We start from the raw sequence: 26,350 nt of genomic DNA, 5'->3' as shown, positions 1-26,350 counted from the left end.
CATGATGGATACGTATCTGCCTGTACTTCTCAGCATCGAGGAAACCATCAATTCTGACCAAATCCCCAACTCCATTTGCAGAAATGCAGCCCAATCATGCAAGGAACCTCCACCATGCTTCACTGTTGCCTGCAGACACTCATTCATGTACCACTCTCCAGCCCTTCGGCGAACAAACTGCCTTCTGCTACAGCCAAATATTTCAAATATTTCAATATTTTGACTCATCAGTCCAGAACACCTACTGCCATTTTTCTGCACCCCAGATCCTGTGTTTTTGTGCATAGTTGAGTCGCTTGGCCTTGTTTTGCCACGTTGAAGGTATGGCTTTTTGGCCGTAAGTCTTCCATGAAGGCCACTTCTGACCAGACTTCTCCAGACAGTAGATGGGTGTACCAGCGTCCCACTGTTTTCTTCCAATTCTGAGCTGATGGCACTGCTGGACATCTTCTGATTGCGAAGGGAAGTAAGCATGATGTGTCTTTCATCTGCTGCAGTAAGTTTCTTTTGCCGACCACTGCATCTGCGGTCCTCAACATTGCCCGTTTCTTTGTACTTCTTTAAAAGAGCTTGGACAGCACATCTGGAAACCCCTGTCTGCCTTGAAATTTCTGTCTGGGAGAGACCTTGCTGATGCAGTATAACTACCTTGTGTCTTGTTGCCCAAACGATCAAGGAGCTCATCAATACGTGACATAATCAAATTTGGAGTTGAGCTTCCAGAAGTCCATGCAAAACCTAATTGACCCATCCTTTTTGGGAACCAGGACACCTGGACTACTCATTGCTACAAGAAGGCTCAATGGCATTGAGACTCAGCATAACATCAATCTCCTTCTTGAGTGTCCCCAGCAACTGTTGTGGTATTCTGTACATTCTTTGTTGAATTGGTTTCGCATCTAAAAGATTAATCAAGTGCTGTTCCACATTAGTGTATCCCGGCTTCTCTGTACAAAACCAGCAAAAGTTCTCAACAGTCGTCTAATAGTCCTCTTTTGGGGATGTGGAACTGGCTCCAGACTAGACCAGCTTGTGGTTTCTCCACATGAAAAAGCTTCTTCTGGCTCATCTTTATCCACCCCTTGTCTCACCAGAAGAGAGTGTGCAGAGGTTTTGCTCTTATGCCACTCGTTCAACAGGCTGACATGATAAGCCCGTTTCTTCCTAATCTTGTCTGGTGTATGGATTTCATACGTCACTGGTCCCATGCAGTGTAGCACTTAATAAGCCAGCTTGAATGGAGAGAAGCCAGTTGAGGCCTGGGGCACTTCTCTGTAGGCAAAAAGCACATACAGAAGCCAAAAGTCCCAATCATTGCCCTTGTCACTCACAAACCTTCTCAACATTGTCTTTGATGCCTAAAACGTTATATATGTGCTTCAGTAACCCAGACATAAAGTTTCTGCCTTGATCAGTGATAATTTCAGATGGAATACCTACTCAAGAGATACACTGACCCAGCGACTTTGCTACTTGCTTTGCAGTGATGGTGCACAAAGGGAAAACCTCAGGATACCTAGTGGCATAATCAGAAATTACCAAAACAAATCTATTGCCACTACTGCTCCTTTCCAGGGGACCTACTATGTCCATAGCAATTAGTTGAAAGGGTGTGCTGTATACTGACATTTAGGACAAGTCTTACAATAATTAACAACATCAGTGTATAATCCCATTTACAATATGCTTACTTTTTCCCCACTCGCTCAAACAACTCTTTCAAAGTTACATCCTGCTTCTGTAATTCCCCCAAATTAAGAGGAAATTCACTTTCACCCCTAACCACAGTATGCAAATTATGCTTTAATTAACTAACCTACACTGTTGTTTAGATTTACGAGGATTCCCATCCTGCACGTCTATATCCACGTCAGTGAAGGGTAACTCACCCCACCCCAGTAATTCCTCAATTCATTCATTTAGCCTGTTTGCGAGTGAGCACCACATTGGCAGGCACATCAATGGCTTTCACCAGATCATGGAGAACAGGCAAATCCTGCCCTAGCGCTATATCATATGGTAGCAAATCCACAACTCCCACAGTCAGCATATACAGTGAGGGAAAAAAGTATTTGATCCCCTGCTGATTTTGTACGTTTGCCCACTTACTAATAAATGATCAGTCTATAATTTTAATGGTAGGTGTATTTTAACAGTGAGAGACAGAATAACAGCAAAAAAATCCAGAAAAACGCATTTCAAAAAAGTTATAAATTGAACCAGTGTCTAGCTACTTCCCCTATTGATGAGAGCATATACAGGTTTCCCATTCAGCTGGATCTTGCACATTGGTTCCTTCATCAAAACACTTGGTAACAACCCCTTGGGTACACAACCCAAATACCCCTGCTCTTTCCTAAGGTAACAATGTGCTGCACGATGCCCTAATTTACCACAATTAAACTGTCATTCTTGCTTTCGCCCACCAGTTTCTTTGCTTTCATTTTTTTTTTGCATTTATGAGTTTTAGCACAGTTTTGGGGAGGGCAGGGCTTAGAGGGAGGCGTAGGTCATGGGTCCACTAGGTTTGAGTGACAGTTCTTCCTAAACCAATCAGTGATCAAGTGATCACCTTCTTCAAAATATCCTCCCCCTCATACAGCACTGAAACAAAACACAGGATTCACCTGCTATATGCAGAGTAAAATGTTCATATTAATTTAACCTGCACAAGCACTTTAATTCAGCAAATCAGATAACACAGTGCCAGACTGATGGAGCTCACATCATTTAGCAAGACGCAAATGGAGGGGCATTGTATTCATTAAGAGCACTGCGATGTTTAGGTAAGAAACACACACACACACACACACACACACATACATACATACATACATACATACATACATACACCGATCAGCCATAACATTATGACCACCGCCTAATACTGTGTAGGTCCCCCCTTTTGCCACCAAAACAGCCCTGACCTGTTGAGGCATGGACTCCACTAGACCTCTGAAGGTATGTTTTGGTATCTGGCACGAAGACGTTAGCAGCAGATCCTTTAAGTCAAGGTGGGGCCTCCATGGATCGGACTTGTTTGGCCAGCACATCCCACAGATGCTCGATTGGATTGAGATCTGGGGAATTTGTAGGCCAAGTCAACACCTTGAACTCGTGATTCATCAGACCAGGCCACCTTCTTCCATTGCTCCGTGGTCCAGTTCTGATGCTCACGTGCCCATTGTAGGTGCTTTCAGCAGTGTACAGGGGTCAGCATGGGCACCCTGACTGGTCTGTGGCTACGCAGCCCCATACGCAACAAACTGCGATGCACTGTGTGTTCCGACACCTTTCTATCAGAACCAGCATTAACTTTTTCAGCAATTTGAGCTACAGTAGCTCGTCTGTTGGATCGCACCACACAGGCCAGCCTTCGCTCCCCACATGCATCAATGAGCCTTGGCCGCCCATGACCCTGTTGCTGGTTCACCACTTTTCCTTTCTTGGACCATTTTTGATAGGTACTGACCACTGCAGACTAGGAACACAGCACAAGAGCTACAGTTTTGGAGATGCTCTGACCCAATCGTCTAGCCATCACAATTTGGCCCTTGTCAAAGTTGCTCAGATCCTTCTGCTTGCCCATTTTTCCTGCTTCTAACACATCAACTTTGAGGACAAAATGTTCACTTGCTGCCTAATATATCCCACCCACTGACAGGTGCCATGATAACGAGATTATCAGTGTTATTATCAGTGGTCTTAATGTTATGGCTGAGGTGTAAACACATATGGACAGTCACCTAAATAATTACTGGCACCATTGATAAAGATGAGAATACATGCTGTATAAAATAAACACATATGTAGAAAACGACTGTCTATAACTTTCATTAAAAACATTATTTGTTTATAATTAAATTCCAAAGCTATGTAGTTGCACCCCACTCAGTTGCATAGTGATGACTGTCACACCAGCTCACCTGCTCACTGATTTGGTTAGGAAGAACCGTCACTCAAACCTAGTCGACCAATGGAGAGCCATGACCTACATCTCCCTCTAAGCCCTGCCCTCATGACAAAACTGTGCCAAAACTCGTTAACGAAAAAACCTAAACAAAAGCAAAGAAACTGGTGGCGAAAGCAAGGACTGCAGCATTGCAACCAAAGACAGGGACTCCAGTGCTCCCAAATTAACATTATTTCCTTTCAATTTTTATTTATTTTTTGCTTTTGATGTATATATTTTGTTTACAATTCTATACCTTTTGCTTTCGAATGTTATATTTTTGATCTCAGCATACATTTTTTCACAACATTTTTTATTTTGAATTCATTACTTAAGGCGCTAATTTGAGCCCATATTTTCTACTTTAAACATAGACTCCCATTAAAAGCTAATATTTATGTTCACAATGTTATATATAATGTTCCCAAATTTTCAGCATCTACCACATTGCTGGGGAGTTTGTTCCAGATTGTGACTACTCTCTGTATAAAGAAGCGTCTCCTGTTTTCCGTTTTGAATGCCTTGTTGCCCAATTTCCATTTGTGTCCCCGGGTGTGTGTGTTCCTTCTGATCTGGAAAAGCTCCTCTGGTTTGATGTGATCAATGCCCTTCATGATTTTGAAGACTTGGATCAAGTCCCCACGTAGTCTCCTCTGTTCCAGGGTGAAAAGGTTCAGTTCCCTCAGTCTCTCCGAGTAGGACATTCCCTTCAGACCTGGAATAAGTCTGGTTGATCTCCTCTGAACTGCCTCTAGAGCAGCAATATCCTTCATGAAGTGTGGTGCCCAGAACTGTACACAGTATTGCAGAGGAGGTCTAACTAGTGCATTGTACAGTCTTAACATTACTTCCCTTGTTTTAAATTCTACATGTTGTTTTTGTCACATTTGAGAATGTTTTAATGTATATCTTTGCAACTTCACGATTACAGTTTGGTAGCCAGGCCAGTTGGTTTTCACTTCCATTTAGGTAAAAATATAAAGCAAAAATTACTAGTACAACCACACTCTCAAGCCCCTGCATTGTTGTCATCTGAAAAACCCGACTATCTTTCAGTGTGAGGCACACAACTCTCGACATCCCACAGTGTCTGACGTCATTCACCCAGCTCGGGTATTGCAGTGGACACACACCAAAGCTGTGCCAGGCTAGCATGGCTCGGCTCGGTTCCAGCATGGATCAGATCTGCCAGTGGAAAAGGGGCATACTATTGTCATGCATGCCAATTTGTGGGCCTTTTGATGATAACATTTTTAACGAGTTTTATGCAGAGCACAAAGATGAAAGTAAATTTCATAAGTAAACGCATGATGCTCTTTCAGAATCTGAAGTCAGATTGGAGCTGTGAGCCTTCTTTCTAGGTGAAATTATGACTTTTATGACCGAGATTGACCTTGATGGAGAGATCAAAGGTCACAATTAAGGACATTTTTTAGATGGTACATATATGACTTCCTATATGTGTTCTATATTGACCAAAGTCCTCTCCTCTGTCAAGCATTAGAGTTAAAATCACAAATAATTTGTATTGTCCTGAAGAGGTCAAAGGTCAAAATCAAGGCAGCCCACTTATGGTTTCCTATACGTGTCCAAAAGTAATAGTGAGTATCTCTACTCTGCAAGCAGTTATAAGGCAAAATAACATTCAATTGACTTTTGAACCCTAAAGGACAGGTCAAAGTTCAAACTTAATTTTTTGGCCTGCTTTATATGTGGCATGATGCCCCTTGTGGCATTTAGTGTTTTCACACTGATATCCTACAATTTTATGTTTGACCTTGAAAGAAAGGTCATAGGTTATGTTCAAATTGCTGTGTCCAGATGTGTAAAGCTGGTAGAGACTTATCCACATAGACTCATGGCTGTAATTGCTGCCAAATATTGACTGAGGGGGGTGATTACATCCAATTATTTTCTGTTTTTTGACTGAAGCTCCTGCCATTCTTGCCCCAATAATGACCCTTCTCTCAGAATAAATAAATATATATATATATATATAGTATAGTATATAGTATATAGTATATATAATGTGACATTTGTTTTTCTGGTATATATATTTTTTGCAGTGTGACATTTGTTGTGGTATATGACTTATATTTTCTGCTATATGATATATCCACTTTGGTATACAATTTATTTTTTCTACAGCATTCTGTTTTAAGTGAGGAAGGCATTAAACATCAAACAAACAAACTGAGCACCTGTGTTGTTACTCTGCTGTGCAGGTGGGAGAGGCAAGGATGGAGCACCTATTATCACCTTCCCTGAATACTCTGGATTCGGTGACCTGCCTGACGATGATTTCCTCAACGTAGTGACTTATCTGACCAGTATTCCCAGGTAAGAGGCAGAGGGTAGCTCACCTGTCCTTACATGTCTGCCTTCCAATGTAGATGTTTTGGGTGTTCCAATTCAATAATAACAATAATTATGACATTCTTTCGGTGACTTGCAGGGAAAGAGAAATTAGTTGTGGAGATTACTCCCTGTCATCAGAACAAGAACCTGTGTGTCCCTGGAAGTAGAAAGAAAGACATTGTAAAGAAAGAAAAAGTACCATATGAAAGTATCAGTTTGTAAACATGCAATAGGTATACAGGTAATTATGCCAGGTTTCATATAATTATGTGGTGGGACATTTTGACAACATTTTAAGCTTGTCCAATATCTAATCTCACCCAAGTGAACATTCTATGTTATTCTGAAATGTCATTTTAACAATGTTTCTGTGCACAACACACACAACATAAATTTAGACCTGTTAATCTGGAGTTTCTTCTTTAATTTGCCTACCTGCTGCACATTAAATATGGATCTATGACACATGTACCTCTGTCTGGGGGAAAGCACTGGATAACATTTACTGGCTTTCCGTTTGCCAGTCACCCAACAGTGTAGAAAGCTGAATCCAGCTTTGAAGTAACAGAGTCTCAAATAGAACAGAAGAGTTTAGACTGTGGTTTCTTAAGCTGGAGAGTGAAAAGCAAGGCCACATATGCTTTTCTTTGAAAAAATATAATTCAATAGACAAGAACAGCTAACAGCCAATAACAGTATGTTGCATTGTAGTGATCTCATTATGAAATACTACTACAACTTGAGCGGAAAGATTTTTCTCCGTTTTCTCTCTCTCTCTCTCTCTCTCTCTAGTCTGGAGGCAGCGAGCATTGGATTCATTATAATAATTGACCGCAGGCAAGACAAATGGAGTGCGGTGAAAGCCTCGCTAATGAGGATAGCGGTATGTGTATCTACATGTGGCCAGCAAATTCATCCATCTAATGGTCCAGCTGTGTGAGCATAAAGCATAATTTAAACACAACAGCCCAGGGGGAGGGGTGGGGGAGTGGGGGGCACATCTAGCAGGGTTTAAGCCTCTCTGAATCATCAGTGCCCTGAGAACTGGAGAATGTTGTTACATTGGTCCATTTGAGCCAATAATGATTGGATCTGGGTTAAGAGCTTAGGGCGGAGTGAAGACCTATTGACACTGTAGTGCTCGGTCTGTTCTCCTTTACTAGCAGTGTGCCCCACCCAGATTCACATGCAGTTTGTGCTTCTGTCCTGCAGGGGGCGTTTCCAGGCAACCTGCAACTGGTGCTGGTGCTCAGGCCCTCACGATTCATCCAAAGAGCCATCGCTGACATCGGCATCAAACTGCACCGTGATGACTTTAAAATGAAGGTACCGGTAAGCATGCGGTTTATTTATTTATTTATTTATTCTTTTCCAAACCTTGAATTGTTTTTTTGAATGATTTCCAATTAATAAATTATCTTTGAAGGAGCTGTAACGCTCATAGGGCCTGATATTTAAAAGTCATGCAATTCCCTCACAAAATGTGTCCTTCGCAAAAAAAAAAAGTATATGCATGACATTTGAATATAGCACTTCAATCTGTGCCTCGCAAAACTGTTTGCGCCTCACAAAATCTCCTGCGCACTCCAAAGTGGACTTTCATTAGCTTCCAAGTCTTGTTCTATAATGTTTAAAAGAGTGTCCCCAAAATAATTTTAGGTTCTACTGATAGCAGAAAGTGTCCCCTTCTGAAGTATAGAAGTTTTCTGCTGGGGAGCCATTTGTGGAACTGGTAATACCCAAACTGCAGGCATGTGCACAGACAGACCCTAAAGTGGGCTTGAGCCACTGCCCTTTTCCCCCTCAAACTCAACAAGTGCCCTCTTGGCCATTGTTTAATAAATGTATTTTAAAAGGCCTCTGGGTGGCTGTCATGGAGCAAAGATGGGCGCCCTGGGGTTAGCTGGCTTCACTGCTCTTGAGCAATCCCTCTGGTGCAGTTCTGGGCTCATTGAAGATGAGTTCATTGATGTCTGCTGTACTTAGTTTTCCTTAATGAATGCATGCACGCATCCAGGTCCCTACATCATTTTGGTAGATGAAAAATCCAATATAAGTTAACATTTTTGGGAATGTCATGTTTTCTTTTTTGCACTGTTTTAATTATGAATGTACCATTAAAACAACACTTACAATTATGTTATCAACAGAATTATCCATATAAATAAACCTTTAGGCTATAAGTTCGTCTAGCCTACTCATAAGCAAGCTACTCTAGCAAATTATCATTACCGTTACCTCCTTGTCATGCAGGACAACTTACAAATATATATGCAACGTCTGAAGCATGTAGTTAAGTTTTGCCTTAGTTATGTTGTAGTTGTCCCCTTTTCTTTCTAGTAATGATTGCCAGTTTGTTTAGTTGGTTAGGATCTTGTTCAAATGACTGTGGCAGTGGCACGTTGGTAATTGTTTTTCCACCTAGAGCTGAGGTCTGAAAATTAAAAATGTGATGTTTAAAAGTGTAGTATTGTTTGGGCATGTCATTGTTTATTTAGCATTTTGATTGGAAGCAGCAACACTATAATAGGCAAGGACACCTCAATGAAAGGCAAAATAAACTGGCAAATAGGCATGCATGCGGGTGTGTGTATGCTTGCGTGTGTAGATATCATACTGTGTGGTTTCTTTCACTCTCTTGGTGATGTTCAAAAACATGTTACTGACATCATACAGTTGTAGTTGTCTATTTCTCAATTATAAAATATAGTCAGCATAACAAAATGATACAGAACATGAAAACAGGAAGAAGTTTTGAAACCCCAAATTCAGGGGGCTTACATAATCAAGCATTTCAGAGTAGGACTGCTGAACTAGGATCAAGGTATCAAGATCATATTTATAATTACCCAAAAAGATAAAACTGGTCCCAGGTCAGCACTATGAATCACAGACAATTTATATATACAGTGAAGGAAAAAAGTATTTGATCCCTTGCTGATTTTGTACGTTTGCCCACTGAGAAAGAAATGATCAGTCTATAATTTTAATGGTAGGTGTATTTCAACAGTGAGAGACAGAATAACAAAAATAAAAAAAACACATTTCAAAAAAGTTATACATTGATTTGCATGTTAGAGTGAAATAAATATTTGAACTACATAATGCTGCCTATGACCCCAAGAACACCATCCCCACCGTCAAACATGGAGGTGGAAACATTATGCTTTGGGGGTGTTTTTCTGCTAAGGGGACAGGACAACTGCACCGCATCAAAGGGACGATGGACGGGGCCATGTACTGTCAAATCTTGGGTTTTTTTGTTATTCTGTCTCTCACTGTTAAAATACACCTACCATTAAAATTATAGACTGATCATTTCTTTGTCAGTGGGCAAACGTACAAAATCAGCAGGGGATCAAATACTTTTTTCCCCTCACTGTACATAGGGGTGAACATGTGAGTTAGACCTGCAGAGGGTGAAAGATTATAGTGTTCTTTCTTTTATTTACTGTTTTTCAACTGCAACACTGTGACTTACAGTTTACACAGCAGCATTACTATGATGGAGCAAGGCCCATCCCTTTATTAGACATGTTTAATATGTTTGGTAACCACCACCTTTTTGAACAAACAGACTTACCTGGGGTGTGTTTGAGGAGCAGCCAGGTTGCAGAGGGCATCTTAGTAAGGGGCCTTATAGACCTCTGAGTTACCTTATTGCTGTTATTGGGAGGGGGTAATGTGCTAATGTTTGGAGTGCTGTATATATACAGCTTGATAACCACAATGTAGTAAGAGTACATAGAATGATTATGTCCTAAAAGTGTAACTAATTTAAACACACGAAAAAACACAATTTACATTGTTTAAATACAGCAGCAAAAACAATCTATTCAGCATGTAGAATTGCACAAACACAAACATCTGCCATGCAGAAGCACTAACTGGCTCCTGTTTGCAACAGAGAGCACGTTCTATTGACAATTATGTGCTTTGCGCTATTATCACCAGAGGAGATAAAAGTGGTGTCTGGCAACAGGAAAAATGCAACAATGTATAGCAGTGATGATTTGGGACCATCACAGCCTTCAATAAGCAGAATGTCAATAACAGCACCCAGTTTGACAGTTTATTGATTTCCCCACCACTGCACGGCAAATATCCCAAAAACAAGCCGCATTCATAATCAATAGGCTAGCCTATAATCATCAACAGTTTTACATTACACCAATTATATATCCAACGGTTTTTCTCAAAAGAATACAAATAAAAATACATCACAAAATGAATGAAAAATTATCCGAAGTGTCTGAAATAGCATATCGGTGTAAAACCCTTTGTATACTCCAGTGTTTCCACCTGTGGACAATTTCCTATGTACAAGGTTAAATAATGTTACATTTAAGAGGTTATATAGGCTATATTTTATGATTGTGATTATGTGCAATGTGCTTTACCAATTTTATCAAGTGTCCATTAACACAAATAAGTTCCCTGCCCAGGTAGCATTTACCAGGCAATGATGTAATCACTTTCTTAACAAATGCCAGTATCTATTGATCTATGGAATTATAACTACAGGCGCACAGGATGTCTTAGGATACAATACTTGACCAATAATAATATCCATTTGTGGCATTCTTCTCAACCCAGTCTCACAAAAACAAATTAAATCATACATAGGGCCCTATCAAATTCACGACTGTGAAAAATGTGTCACGGACCGTGAAATATGGTCTCCTCCGTGAAATGTAAAAAAAAATGGTTGGAATTTTTAGCATACTATAAAATCCAATGTAGCAGTGTTCCATACGTGATTCATATTCTGTTTCTTTAAGTAGAAAAAAAGAAAGGTGATTAATTGGACAGGATTAATTGATTGACAGTTTTCAGATGCAAATAACACTCAGGGCTTAACTCACTGATTGGTAGATATGGGCATCTGGAGCAGGTTTATATCATAGTAATTTCAATTCGTAGTCTACCGTAAAAAAGTGAAATTATTTCAAAATGAGTGTCCAAAGCAAGTCAGTCAAAAACCTCTACAGTGATTACTACAGCAGATCGTGTCAAAGAATTTGGAAGTGAGATTCTACATGCCGATGGTGGCATACTGTTTTTTACAAGCTGCAATGTTTCGTTGGATCACACGCGACAGGCAACGATTCAGCGCCACTTAGATTCAGAAAGTCATCGAAGCAGAAAGAGGGCAGCAGATTGCAATGCACTGGTAAATGACAAGGTCAAAAAACTAAAAACAATTTCATCACTTTTTAAGAAGACAACACAGACGTCATCTCGCTACAATGGAACTTGTGGATGCATTTGCAAGTGCTAATATACCATTGGAAAAACTTGATCACCCAAAACTGCATGAATTCATTCAAAAGAATATACAAAATGCGGGTTGTTTACCATGTGCGAATAAAATAAGACAGGATTACCTTCCTAAAGTGTTTTCTGCACATTTTGAGGAAATTAAGTCTATAATTAATTAATGCGAGTCTTTTGCAATTGTTACTGACGAGTCCACTGACGAGCAAGACAACTACGTTCTTCCGTTTGATTTTATTTCTGACAAGACCGGAAATGTACAAACAGGAAAGATAAAAACTGTGCTCGCTGACTGCTTATTTGGATGCCGTAAACTACATTACAGTTTCTCAAGCGATCATTAAAACGGTTTCAAAATACGGAGCAGACTTTGACAGTCTCTGCTTTCATAAGCGACAATGCGACTTACATGATAAAATCGTTCAAATCTGTACTCCAAGGTCTAATGCTGAATGCTGTCCATATTACATGTAACGCAGATATTATTTCTCTCTTCAGTGAGCTGTGGAGGTGCGAGTTTGGCAAAGTTGACAAACTGACCAGTTACGTTAAGAAGCTCTTTAAACATTGTCCTAGCCGCAAACATCGATTACAGCACCACATTGCAAATGCAAATGAAATCGGGGAACAAAAAGTTGCACTTCCCCCAGAGCCAGTAATTACTCCTTGGAATTCGTGGTTTCGAGCTGTACAGTACCATGCAGCTCACCTGAAGTACTACTCTGAGTATGTCTCGGAAGAGCTAGCGCTCAACCCGAAAACACAGGTTTTAACAGAACTTTCAGCACTTCTAAATGATGCTCACCTGAATGAGGAAATTCAGTTTGTTGCAACACATGCTACACGACTGATGGACTTAATCGAATCTCGCCATATCACGATCCATGAAGCTTACAACAAAGTAATGGATCTGCTGTCCTGGGCTGAAGCACAGTCAAGCGAAAATCACTCCGACAACGCTGAATTAAATGTCAGTGCTCGGCAGGTGTTTTGGGGCATGGTAAAGAAACTAAGACAATATTACTGCTACGGCGAAGAGTCAAGCGATGCAGAAAAAAAATCTGAAATGTTTCAACAACCTGCATCACAGTTTCTTAAAGCTGTGCGTATTTTTGACCCTGCACGAATACAACTGTTGCAGGTGGATTTCCCATTGCTTAATGCAATTCCTGGCTTTGACAAGAACCGTAGGCTAGAGATTCCTGCTTATAAAAACATTGCTAAAGAAGCCGACTGTAGTTTGTCTGTGCTCCAGTTTTGGAACTCAGCTGAAAGCAGAATCCCCCACCTGGCAAGGCTAGCTCGGCGCTGTCTATCAATTCCAACAAATTCCGTGGATGCAGAGAGCTGCGTCTAAACACGGACAGGTGTTTTCAGCACAGAGACAGGGAATGAAGAAAAAGATACAGTTGCAGGATGTTCCATGCTCACCTTCAACCACTGACTTCTGTACGTTCACAGTTTTCACACTTTGTATATACTGTAAGTATAATTATAAAGTGTTATGTTACATTAAGGGCTCTTTATATAGGCTATATATATTTTAATACATATAGCCCTATAAGCATTTTAATTGCTTTGTTACAACACCATGAAATGTATGATTTAAATATGTGAAACCATGAAATTTAAGATTTTTCAAGTGCTATGACCATGAAATGTATGGCAATCCACCGTGAATTTGGTAGGGCACTAATCATACAGTACAGCAGCGAGCATAACATGTTAAAATAAATACATGTGCATCTTATCTTTTTCTTGATTTCTTAAATCAATAATTCAGTTACTGAATATAGTCAAAGTCCAGCTCTCAGCCATCAACAAAAGTTGTGTTCTAAGTTCATTTTTAATTTTTGCCATTCGTGAGAATGAGCGCGTTGCTAATGTTAGCAGGCACAATAGAGCTGTCATTACAACAGCCAGTGACCCCTGTTAAAAAAAAAAAAAAACTATGTACGTGGTACACTTTAGAGAAGAGCTGCCTTTCTTGCCTTTTGGTTTTCACATGAAGTACCCGCTCGTACATCGATCCATTGCCTTTTCTCTTAACAGCTATTGTGTTGATATTGCAGTGAGCACCTAAACATTGGATGCTTGAGTTTCTCATAATTAATTTCAGCAGGACACAAATACATTATAACAGTGTGGTCGGGGGCCCCTGATGGTCAGGGGCCCCTGGGCAGTTGTCCCGCTTGCCCGTGCATTAATCCGGCCATGGCTATGAGTTAGTTTAACATATTGGTATAGTTGTATTTTCGCTTCTGCTTGTCTACATATGATCTCGCGTTATTTTTTAGGGTTTTCCAAAGCCAGTAGTAAAGCTTGCAAATAAAGAACATAATCCGCCATGGTGGTGGTTATGGTGTGTTTCTCGAGTATATTTCATTCTTGGGAACGCCTACATCCAGTTACCTAAGCTTTCCTTTAGCTGGTTCCCCACCCGCACACCTGTCCACGTCAGTGGAAAAGTTAAGAGGTGAGACACCTGGGTGGAAGGTTAACCTGCACATTTTGGATCCTGCTTTGAGGATTTGTTTATTTTTGTTTTTCCTTTTTCTTTGTTATACCTGTAATTGTTTATACTTAGTGTCAGCAGTAGTGATGGCATAAATGGGGCTTTTGAGGGATCAAAACAACTGAAATGATTGAAAACGATGGGAAAAGATTCAATCTTTTGAAATGTTTGAAACATTGCACCACAGTGACATCAGGTGGACAGATGGTGCACAATAAAAACCTGTGTGGCAGGCAGACTAGAAATGAATGGAACAACTGTATTGATGAAACTGCAGAAAGCATAATATGGGATTTTTAATGCCACCAGACTATTACAAACCATCACATCAGATACTAAGCTACACTGTCAGATCAGATTTGTATAATAAAACTATTTATATAGCACTCTTCATACAAAAAGAGTGCTTAACAGTCAGAATAAAACAAACAATACCTAAAACAAATAAATAAATAAAATAAATGTGAAAGAGCCTATTAGTAATGCATGTCCTGTTAAACTAACTTAATATATCTAGCAGAAATATGTGCATCAGTGTGTAAAAATCAGAATGTCTGTGGCTCTTGATGTTTAGATATTCAACAAAAATAATTATTTGATGTCATTATATTGTGTTGGGTCTGCTTTATCTAATCTGATGTTGTTTGATTTGAAATGTATACTACCTGATTTGTCACAGATCAAGGATCAGATATATAATTTTGCACCTTTGGTTTAGGTGTATTTTGGGTCAAAATGTTCTGATCCCAGATCAACCACTTAATTTCTTCTATGCCAAAACACAGCAAAACATTTTAAACATTTCGAAACAGTACGTAGGTAACTAGATGCATTTTGGTCAAGACAGCGGTAAGAGTAAAGTCTTGAACTGCATGCAAACTGAGAGCTGGAGCTAGTAAAGGGAACGTGTAATGGCTGATATGAAGTTCTTGTATACCAGACTCAACACCCTGTGCCGTGTAGTGAAACAACAGACTAGGGTCTAGCATGTAGTGGTATAGCAGTAGGTAATAGAACGGTAAGTAAACACAATGGTAGAGTAGTCAGCACTACTGTATTATTATTATTTTTGAACATGGGACATTGCATAGCCTGTAGCCCAATTCCAAGTATTTGACAGTATTTTGACTCTGTGTTTGTACGTAATTCAAACATTTTCATATTGTAGTTATATATTTATGTTTAAATTTGGTTTTACAAAAATAAAACAAATACAACTACTGCTGCTACAGAAACGGGCAACATGTCCTCCTGTCCCACACTCTAAACCTTCCCCCATCTGCATGGCATCTTTACACAGGGCGAGTAAAAACAACCACTCCCCTTCTCAACACTCTTTCAAGATTTAAAGTGACAGAATTAAATTTCCACCATCACAAATTGAGTAGTGGAGTAGCATTTGCGATTTGAGGCGAGAGAAGATCAGCTGAACAGCTAAGTTCTGGATGAGTTGGTGAGTAGCACCTGCATCTGCATACAAGTAATAAGAGAATCCAAGTGATGTGATGAGGGGGCCCAGAGAGTAGGTGTAGAGAGAGAAAACAGGAGGGGTCCCCGGACAGAGCCTCGGGGCACACCTGTTAAGAAAAGTTGTAGTGTGGACAAAGATCCATGTCACCTGGTAGGAGTGGCCATTGAGGTAGGAGGAGAACTAGATGGGCAGTGCCAGAGATTTCAAGATTGGCAAGGGAGAAGAGAAGAAATGGAATGGTTGAGTGACTGGCCAGTCACCGGCATCCCCCAGTTTGGTGCTGGTGCGAGTAGTCAGTGAACAAGAGAATTTAATAATTACAGTGTACACGTGAAACTAAGGAATTTGAAAATACATAGTACTCTCACGCAATCAAGAAAAAAAAAAAAAATGTACAAAAACAAAACAAATAATAACCAACAAAAACAATACCCATATATAATAACAACAATCCCAGTTCCCCGCAAAAGAAAGACTGCCATTACTGAATGGGAAGAGCCTTCTGACCTGCCAATCAGTGAAAACATGTACCAAAGCTGCCCAATAGGGGCCCTACTGGCAGGAGGAAGACCTGCCCCCGGCATCTGTGAAAAGACTCCTCCTGACTGCAGCTGCCTGCCAATTCTATGTCAGGAAAGTTCTTCTGGCCGAGCGACCCCTGAAGGGTAATGGCTGTCTTTCTTTTTCAGGGAACCGGGGTTATGATAACCTATTGCTCCCTTAGCCATTACAGAATGGGAAGACAATACCAGAGCTGTTGCGAGTCCTGACACCAGATTTAAGCCCCAATCCCATCATGGCAAGCAGAGCCTCACAGTGCCTAAGGGCCAGCTGCTTGTAGTACCCGAGTGCCCAAGTTAGAGGGCAGCCAATCCACCACATTGAGGCTGTAGAACCTCGTGAAGGTCTGTTGACCAGACCAGGTCACAACATTACACAAGTCTTTGAGTGTGGTGCCATGAAAGAGAGCCCATGATGTGCAACTGTCCCCCTGTAGAGTGCGCTGAGAAGTGTTCAGGGTTGGGGATGGGAGGCAGACTGAGCTACACAGCATGAAATGGAAGCACACAGACTTGCAGGTGCCTTTTTTTGGCTCTGCACTTTTGTATTATATTGTCCATATTTGATTCTTATTTTTTGACTGGCACACGTCCGCCACCCACGACGTCAGTCGTTGTTTTGAAACCGCCCTCCTTCTGGTGGTAGAAATTTAGCAGACAAACAGCTGGTCCTGTTTCCAGAGAAAACCACAGAGGGCAGTGGGTCATTGGCTGCGAGGCAAAGGGGTCGACCCAAGCTCGTCCCAGCCTTTCCCAGATCTGTTCCACCAACTGAGGATTCTGTCTCCACTCCAAGCTGTCCGGACCTCCCTGGGAGAGAATGTCCGCCGCTGTGTTGGACACACTGGGCATGCGTATTGCTCGTATTGACTGGAGATTGTCCTGCACCCACAGGAGAAGTCTGCACGCCACACGATGTAGTCTGGGGGAGCACAGACCCCCTTGGTAGTTGATGTAATCCACCAATAAGACACTTCTGTCTGTCAGGACATGGCGAAAGTGGTGCAGCGCGAGCAGCACTGCTTGCAGCTCCTGTACATCGATGCGAGTGGATGACCAGAGACGGCTCCACATCCCTCAGATTCCCATACCATTCCAGACAGCGCCCCAGCCTGTGTTTGAGGCATCTGTGATGACTTCCTTTCTGCCCGCAGGCAGCCGAGTGGCAGATTTTCTTCATTTCTCCACCAGGACAGTGCTTGCCAGCATGTTAAGTTCACTGTCAATGGGTGGGATTTGTCTCTCGCCGAGTGTAACCTGTGGGCGTTTAACGGATGCATGTGCATGAGTCTCAGGGGAAGAATATTCAAGGTGGCATCGACAGGCAGTTCTTGGTATTTAACCAATTGTAGATTCAATGCCTTTTTCAATGATGTGAAGCACTTCTGCAGTGACTCGATTCTGTCTCTGGATAGGTAGGCAAGCATGTTCCGAGAGTCTCGTCTCATTCCCATGAAACCCACCATCTATGTGGGTTCCAGAGAGCTTTTCTCTGTATGAACTGAGAGACCCAGTGTAGTCACATGATGAATGACCTCTGCTGTATTTTCCTCTGCCTGAAGCCTGGAGTCTGCGCACACCAGTCATCCAGACAATTCCCGGACAGACAGACTAGAGGATACTCTGTGCAGTCAACATGCGGAAGTTTATTTTCTTCAGAAACATGATTGAGGCCCCTCAGGTCGAGAATGGGCCTGAAGCCTCTGTCCTCCTTTGGCACTAGGAAGTATTCTGAGTAGAACCCTGCTCAACAATTCTCTGCAGCCATTAGTCGTATCACTCGTTTCTCCTGCATCACAGAGATTTCCCGTGACAGAGCTCTCGCCCTCTCGGGGCATCCGACAGTAGTGGTCAGTACCCCCCTGGGGGGTGCAGAGTGGAATTGGAGGGCGTATCCATGGGTCATCGTTGTTCGCACCCATCAGGCTTGCTATTGGTCGAGTCCGATTGGTCTGTTGGGGGGTGGTGACAACGGCTTCGCAGGGGGCTTATCCTTGCCCCTCACCTGCGGCTGGCTTCACCAGCGTTGTTCAGGCTGCAGGCCACTGTTCTGAAGGAGACTTAGCTGGTCTCAGCCACTGCCTGCTGGGCTACTGGTAGCTCCACTGGCACTGTTGTGGCTGCCTCCTAGTCTGTTGGAGATCCGCGTACTTAGAAGCTGTCTCCTTCACCTTAGCTGACCGCTTGATTAAGAGGTCCACTGTCTCACCGAACGTCTGGCCAGGGGAAGCATCGAGAAGGACCACCTTCTCTGTGTCCTAGAGCTCGGCCTGCGTGAGCCAGAGATGGCATCTGGCTGCCACCATGGCTGCGAGGGATCTCCCCATGACTTTCCCTCCCTCATGCAGCAGGTCCATCATATGCTGACTCAAGCTCCAGTTCCTCCGCATCTCTGTGGATGGTCTGTGCATTGGCTGCTAGGACTGCTGAAGTTTCGGCGGCGTATGCTTTCTTAAGCATAGCGTCGGTGGTCCTGCATTGTCTGTTAGGGCAAAGGGGTTATTTCCCTAACAGTGCATTCACCTGCACAAGCCTTGCCACCGAGTCTCCCATTGGTGGAAAGGATCCCAGGCCCTTCTGGTCTGCCCCCGCCTTTGCGCTCATCGCGTCTGCCTGCCTGGAAGTTGCAGGAACAGATGCTGGCCATTTCCAAATGGACTGGACAATGTCCACGTAGTCCTCAAAGAGGGGCAAGGCTTCTGAGGGTCTGGTGGCTTTTTCCCCAATAAGCCTGTTTCTTGGCACCTCTTCCTGAGGGGACCAGGGAATCTCAACTGCCTCCAAAGTAGGGATGAGAAGTGAATCTAACATTCGATATAAAAAAAAAAGAGCCTGTACTGTTGTTTGGCTCTCTATTTAGCTGTAATGAAGATTGACGGGAGGGTGGGATTTGTCATTTCTTATCTGCGATTGGCTAAAAATGGTTGCATGCAGTTCTGCACAGATCTGCGTGGCTCTACCAAAGGGATCGGTGGAATTCTGCATATCTGAGGAAATCTATGCTACAAGAACGCAACCAATGGCTTCCACACAGAGAAGTTTTGCATGGAAATACTTACTAAATTAAAACACTGTTAAGTGTACAATATGTGCAATGCAATTAATCTACCCCAAATCTACACCTGGTATGTTAACCCACCTAAAAGCCAAACACCCTGCGTCACTAGCAATGACAGAAAAGGAAAGGGGATCAACAAACACATTTAATATTAAGCTGCACACACAGCCAGCTATTGCCATTTATTGATAATTCACTGGAACTCAAACATAGACCACCAGTCTGTGTCGAGTGTGGTTTTGAAACATGGAAAAGTAAATCGTTATAGTAGATCATATACATTAGACAGATATTTCACTTATGACCAGAAAACATTGCCACAAGGACGCTAATGTTCAGGCATTTTCGTTGCAGCTCACATTGGTAAACTATTATTGAATGATAATTAAAATAATAAAAATTGAAAGAGAAAAACATTTTGGTTGGTCAGTTATAGATGTAATTTCAAAATATTCCTTTATAAACAAATAATCACAACCTTTATAGTTAATATGAAATTGTAACAATAAAAAGTTGTGATAATGTCAGGAAACAATAATATGAGAGTCTGACACGAGATGAGAGTTAGCAGGTTCTGCTGTTATTATGCCATTTCCATACATCTCCTAATAGGAATGTATTTTTACATAACCTAATGTTTATTTAACAAAGTTGTTATGTTAGATAAGTATTTTAAAATAAAGTTCACAACTTTTTGCAATTGCATTATTTCGCATTTAATGTATGTCGCATTTTGAATGGCCAACTATTCAAATAGTTGAGGACAACAACTGTAAAATTACCGATAGTCAACATATTTGTCATACACATCCCTACTGATATACAGAAGTAAAGCGGCACGAGTCACTCTTATTGGCCCATAGTAGTAGTAACTCGTGCTCTAGCCTAGTAGTAGCAGGGCAGGGCAGCTTCCCTGCTAACAAATAATGTTGCCACAACACAGTAGTAACATAATATAATGTAATGTAATTTACGTTGCTACAACTTTGTTGCAACGTTGTGCATTAGCAGGGTTGTGAGCATTGCACATCGAACCTGGATTGCCTAGCAACCACACGATTGTAAAGGAAATGCCGACAATAACACTGAGTTAAACTCAGACTGCACACTTGCTACATTTGTTTTGCAGTGGCGGTGTAGATTCAGCAGCGGCGTACTGCTGCTCCAGAATAGTGGTGTAGGAAACACTGGTCTCCTCTCTGGAGAATGCCTGTGAAAAGGCAGAGAGGGGGAAGCCAACTGCACCCTCGCTGGGGAGGCCCTGGAACTATGCGAGGATGATCTCTGCCTGGCTTGACATGGGGCTGAGCCTGCAGAAGAGCAAAGAGTATAGCTTCTACTGCGATGGCTCATTGAGGCCCTGGAAGACGACGGGGAGTTCCTGAAACCTTTTGCAGTGCGTGGCCTCTGTGAAGGCTGAACAGTGCACACAGTCTCCTTCTCCCGTTAGTGCATGCTGGGCATGTTCAACTTTGTAAGAGGTGCTGGTACCTTGGAGAAATTTGGTACAAATTTACAATAATATCTAGTCAAACCTAAAAAACGCCCTTACCCGAATCTTTGTTTCCGGTATCAGATATTCTTGTACCGCCTGTATTTTATTCCCATCAAGCTGTATAATGCCTCGCCCCAGTACATGCTGAAGGTAATGTACCTACACCATACCAAATGCACATTTACCTGGATTTACAGTTAACCCAGCATCAATGCATTTAACACTTTGCTCACGTGCTTAACATGGCTCTCTCAGTCCGAAGCGAACAATGGAAGAAGCCCATTCACTCTATGATGGTTCAATGACCCCAGTTTCCAACATCTGTTCAATTTCCTGTTTCACAATTTCCAGATGACTTTCGGGTATCCTGCAAGGTTTTTGATGAATTGACATTAGATTACCTGTGTCTATATGATTCTCAATTACTGTAGTTCTACCTGGTTTACATACTATTACATCAGCATAAGTTTTCAAAATGGACTCCCTTTGAACCACTGACAGTTCAGGGCCAATTGTAACCACCGTGTCCCTAAATTCAAAAACAGTCATATTCTGCAACCAGTATGTTTTCCTCACCATCAGATTTTACTTCTGCTACTACATTCACCCCTTTTGGTCGGTGCTAAGATTTTAACAAATTCGCATGCAAAATGTGCTTCTTTTTCTTTTCAGGCATAGCTCTCTCATAATCCACCTTCCCAATTTTTGAATCACCCAATATGAACCTTGCCAATGGGCCGACATCTTATTCTCCGAACTGGGCAGTAATACGAGTACCTCTGAGCCTGGCTCAAAGTCCCTGTCCTTTGCTCTATGGTCATACCTGATTTTCTGTTTTGCCTGAGCTTGACATATTTTCCTTCACAATATCTATCATATTTGCCAATTTCCCCCTCATTTTAATTAGATAGGACACCACACTTTCTTTAGGTACAATTGCACTGTCCCATGTTTCTTTTAACACATCTAAGGTGACAACCATTAAGTATTTAAAAAGGTGCAAAACCTTTAGATTCCTGTGGCACCTCCCTATAAGCAAATATTTATCTCAATCCTTAACATCATCTTGGACAAACTTTTTCAGCATTCAGATTAGTGTACCATTAAATCTTTCTATCCATCTGCAGATGATATGGGCTGACTAGCTAATACACTTTATTCACAATATTTTGGACATTTCCTGTAATAGGCTAGACAAAGTTTCTACCTTAATCAGTTAACATTTCTGAAGGAATGCCCAACCAAGAGAACACCTGTATCAATTATTGAGCAATATGCTTTACATCCACTGACTTCAGAGGGATTGCCTCTGGATATCATGTAGCATAATCATATATCACCAGAATATACTTGTAGCCAGACCTACTGCAATCTAAAGGGCACACAATATCCATAGCAATCCTACTGAAGGGTTCAGAAATCATAGGTAAGGGAATTAATTTGGCACTATTAATTACCTTTGTTACACAATATTTCTGACATGACTCACATGATTGACAATATAACTTTACATCAGTATACAGTCCCGGCCAATACAATTTTGATGTCACCCTACTCCGTTTTATTGCGGACCAAATGGCCAGCCAAAGGGATGCGGTGTACCAATTTCAGGATCAATTGTCTGCAGTCTCGAGGCACCACCAATTGCTCAACTGTTTCTCCAGTAGTCGGGTTGAGCCATTGTCTGTACAGCAAGTCCTCCTTCAAGGAAAACTCTCCCAAGCTGCCCTATAACGGCAAAGTGTAACACAAGGGCTGCAAGGTAATATCCTGATGTTGCAGCTCCCCAATAGCCCAATTGGTCAGGTGGTGGATATCCAATTCACTTAAATCCTTCCCCACCATTGGAGGAGAAAGCTGCTTGGCTTTTTCCTGGATCCTGTTTGTCCCAGCAGCATTCTCTCCTCTGTGCTGCCTTTTGCCGGGGTCACACTACACGATTTCTACAATCCGACCCGATTTTGTGAACAGTGGGCAGCTCACACTTAACGACTATTTTGCACCGATCGATTAAGTACAGGGGAACACACACTACACGACTGATCTGAAATCCTTGTCGTGGCGATCTGCGTCACAGCCTCCAAATCTCGCAGAAACACACGTGATCCACACAGAGAAAAGGTCAACAAACACGGACGTGCATATGTACAGGGCACATCAGTGTAGCGCAGATCTGCGCTGCTCCACCAATGGGATCCGTGGATTTCTGCAGATCTGCGCAACACTGCGGAAAGATCGCGACCACAAGCCGCTGCTGCCGTTTGTGTTCATCTGTGCGGACAAACACAAAAAGCGTATAGTATTTAAAAATAACATGCCCCGAAACAACCATTGGTATTTCAAGTATTTTAATAAATATGTATGACAATCTTATTCTCCCGTCATGCTTATTCTTGCCGTTTATTTTCTCTTCTTCAGTCAGCTCGGCTCTCATTGGCTCCTGATCACGTCACTCATAAATATTATACGTTTAATAAAAAGGGCTCCAACAAGCTTACGATCAGATTGGAGGGCAAGCGATCTCATCGCAGCCCATCTCACACTACATGACCATCGGCAGCGGGGACGCGCCCCAACCAGGCTGCCTGTCGTGACGATCAGTGCCGATCTGTCGTGAGGGCCAAATCAGGCTCAAATCTGGCTTAAACTCGTGTAGTGTGACCCCGGCATTAGAGTCCTACACAGCTTACAACATGCTACAATCAAATTATCCTGGAAATATTTAACAGGGTGTTCATATAGTTGGATTGCTTGTTGAACTTGCGCTATAGTAGTTAAACACATTTTTAGTTAAGCACACATCCATTAATCTCTGAAATACTGGAATATATTGTCCAATTACAACTGTTTTTGGCAAAATTGGTACCAAACCCATACAGAGCTGATGCCTTTCACCCTGAATTTTAAAGTTTAGCGGAGTAGTGGGGTAATATTGTTTATCCCCATGTACACACTGAATATACACAGTCTTTTCCATATTCAATATATTAGTCCTCACAAAACCTTGCTGTACTAGCGTTTGATTACTTCTACTGTCTACTAAGGCTGTAACTATATGACCCTCAAACTCCAGTTCAATTAAAAAGGGACAAAGATTTATATCACAATCAAATTGTAAATGCTGCTCTAATTTGTTGTTTCCACAACACACACTGGTTGACACATACTCTTGTAACGGTTCCACTAAGTTGGGTGACAGGTGTGACACACCTGAAAAGACAGGTAGTAAGGGAAAAGTGTAAGAAATGGTGGAACATCACCAGGACACAGGTATAGTGAGAGCTATGAATCGAGAAGCAAGAGTAAGACAATACAAAGAAAAAAGGTCACATGACCTGCATCCTGTGCCAGCTACCCAGAGCATAAGACCAATAGGGTCAATAACTATACAACAGATTTTAACATTTCAGTTGATACGTAGTTTAAATAAAGAAAAATATAAAGGAAAACACAATAACAAAATTCAAAGTTGAATTCAACAGTTACGTTGACCAAACACAGTCCCGGTCAAAACTAAACAAATAAGTTCAATGAGGGTTGGAGGAGAATCAAAATCAAAATGAACACATTTACATCACAAAACAAACATTCTATGTCACTTTCCAAATAAGGTATGTTGTATTATTTCCCCACCCTGGTTTTGGGTACAGACAAAGGAAAAGTTCGGCAATGTTAGGCCTAGAAAATACACACTGAAGAAAGAAGAACATGACAAAGTCATGACAAAGAATAATATTATTATTATTATTATTATAATAATAATAATAATAATAATAATAATAATAATAATAATAATAATAATAATAATAACAGAGAGGCGCAGGGAATGGTAGCGGCAGTTCAGGGAAGAAAAATATAGAAACAAAGTCAAACCAGACACCAGAGCAGAGGGTGCCAGTTCCAGTCCGCTCCCGATTAGCAGAGGTCCTCTTCAAAAGACTCGGAGCCGGGATACTCACACAGTGTTAGCGTGGTCTTCTTCAAAAGACTCGGAGCCGGTATACGCAGACAACGTTAATGTGCGGCGACATGCTTTTAAATGTCAGTCTCCCGACATTCTTAGAGATAGTTTAGGAAAAGGAATAAAAAACAAGACACTGAAGAAATGAAACACTGTAGCAAAATCAACACGCCCTCTCGCCTGCACGTCACTGAGCTGAGTAGTCCGTCTGGAAAAAGGGTCCCCCGTCTCCACTTTCCCCTCACTTTTGGTACTCTCTGACTAGTACTCCCACACGTTGCCTTCTGTTACTGCGTGCTCTCTCTCATTTGCCACACATTTTCCTCTTTTGCTACTCCCTCTACGGGTCGTAGTAGGGACATTTTATAGGCTTCACAAAACGCAAAAAGTCAACTGCCTTAAAGTGACAGGGGCGAATGCAGATCGTCACACTCTCACCTTCCATGGCAGTCAGCAGCTCTGTGTCCCATACAGCTACAATTATGGCACTTGTAGGGGGATGGTTTATCCATGCTTCATTGTGATCTATCTACACATTCCAGTTTATTTTCTGTTGTGAGCCAGTACCATTATTTTCAAATTGCACAGTATTATACTGCACATTTCGTCTTTCACTGTTCACTCCCCTCCAGTCAACAGTATAATCATCAGCAAGTTCCGCTGCTTCCTGACCCGATTTAGGCTTATGTTCTTTAACCCAGATTTGAACTTCTGGAGTTAACGCCTTCAAGAGTTGTTCCGTAATCACTACCTCAAGTACATCATTCATATTTTTTTTCTGCAGGACACATCCATGTATTACACAAGTCCCTTAATCGTATGTATAAGTCTTTGAAACTTTCATATTTTTTACAAGCGGCTTCTCTAAACCTCTGTCTATACATTTCTTCACAGATAGTATACCGTTTCAGAACTACCTCTTTAACCCTTGCATAATTAGTAGTTTCTTCCTGTGTCATACTAACATATGCAGCTTGTGCCTTACCAGTTAATTGTGGTACCAACCTTACTGTCCATGTTGCCTCTGGCCATTCACACAATATAGCCACCCTTTAACCCGAGGTTAAATAGCCTTCGATGTCATCATCTTCACATAACCATGTTAACCCGTGTCGCTGCACTACCGCATCAGTACCTCTATCCACTGCTGCCGTTCAGCCACTTCCCCTCTTTGGTTTCGTTCAGCCTGTTCCTCCCAGTGCCTCTCCTCTTCCTGGCGTCAGTTCTCCAAATGCATAAAAAATCTCAACATATTTGCCGATTTACTGATGGTAACCCCGCCACATCCCCGGCTGGTTTAGACGTGCTATGCTTCCTCCTCCTGGCACCCACTTTCCATGTAGATAATCACTGCGAAGATCACTCCAACTCCTCATCCACTGATTCCTCTGCCGAATCCCCTCTGTCTATTTCTATTTGTTGCATTTCAGTTTCTTGTTCATGCTCTGCAACTTTTGCTCTGCTCAGCACTCTCTCTGCAATTTTGTAACTTTGCTTAACAGTTTCAGTGCACAATTTATAATTGTCCAACATCAAATACTCCCGAGCGGTGCTGTCCCGCATCACAAAACTTGAAACACAGAGAAGGACTCAGGGTTCAAGTTACTTCGTATGGCAGCGATGTGTGCAAAATCTGCGTGTTTTTTCAAATTCGTTCAGCAAGTCCCTCTGAGATGTCGCGCAAGCTACTGGTTGCTCGCGAG

The 26,350-nt window shown here is 41.8% G+C and overlaps 1 protein-coding gene across 1 annotated transcript in view; it reads left to right on the top strand.

Moving 5' to 3' along the window:
- Positions 1-26,350, top strand: part of LOC136753846 (probable guanine nucleotide exchange factor MCF2L2) — a 102,692-nt gene that overhangs the window by 52,333 nt on the left and 24,009 nt on the right. Inside the window, exons 3-6 of the mRNA XM_066710229.1 lie at positions 6,178-6,292; positions 7,103-7,193; positions 7,523-7,642; positions 20,768-20,836. Of these exons, the coding sequence (XP_066566326.1) occupies positions 6,178-6,292; positions 7,103-7,193; positions 7,523-7,642; positions 20,768-20,836 (395 nt within the window). The remainder of the gene's footprint in view (positions 1-6,177; positions 6,293-7,102; positions 7,194-7,522; positions 7,643-20,767; positions 20,837-26,350) is intronic.

Source organism: Amia ocellicauda, chromosome 7 (genome assembly GCF_036373705.1).
Source record: "Amia ocellicauda isolate fAmiCal2 chromosome 7, fAmiCal2.hap1, whole genome shotgun sequence".
NCBI lineage: Eukaryota > Metazoa > Chordata > Actinopteri > Amiiformes > Amiidae > Amia > Amia ocellicauda.
Note: the sequence above shows the minus strand (reverse complement) of the source record. Positions and strands in the feature narration are given on the sequence as shown.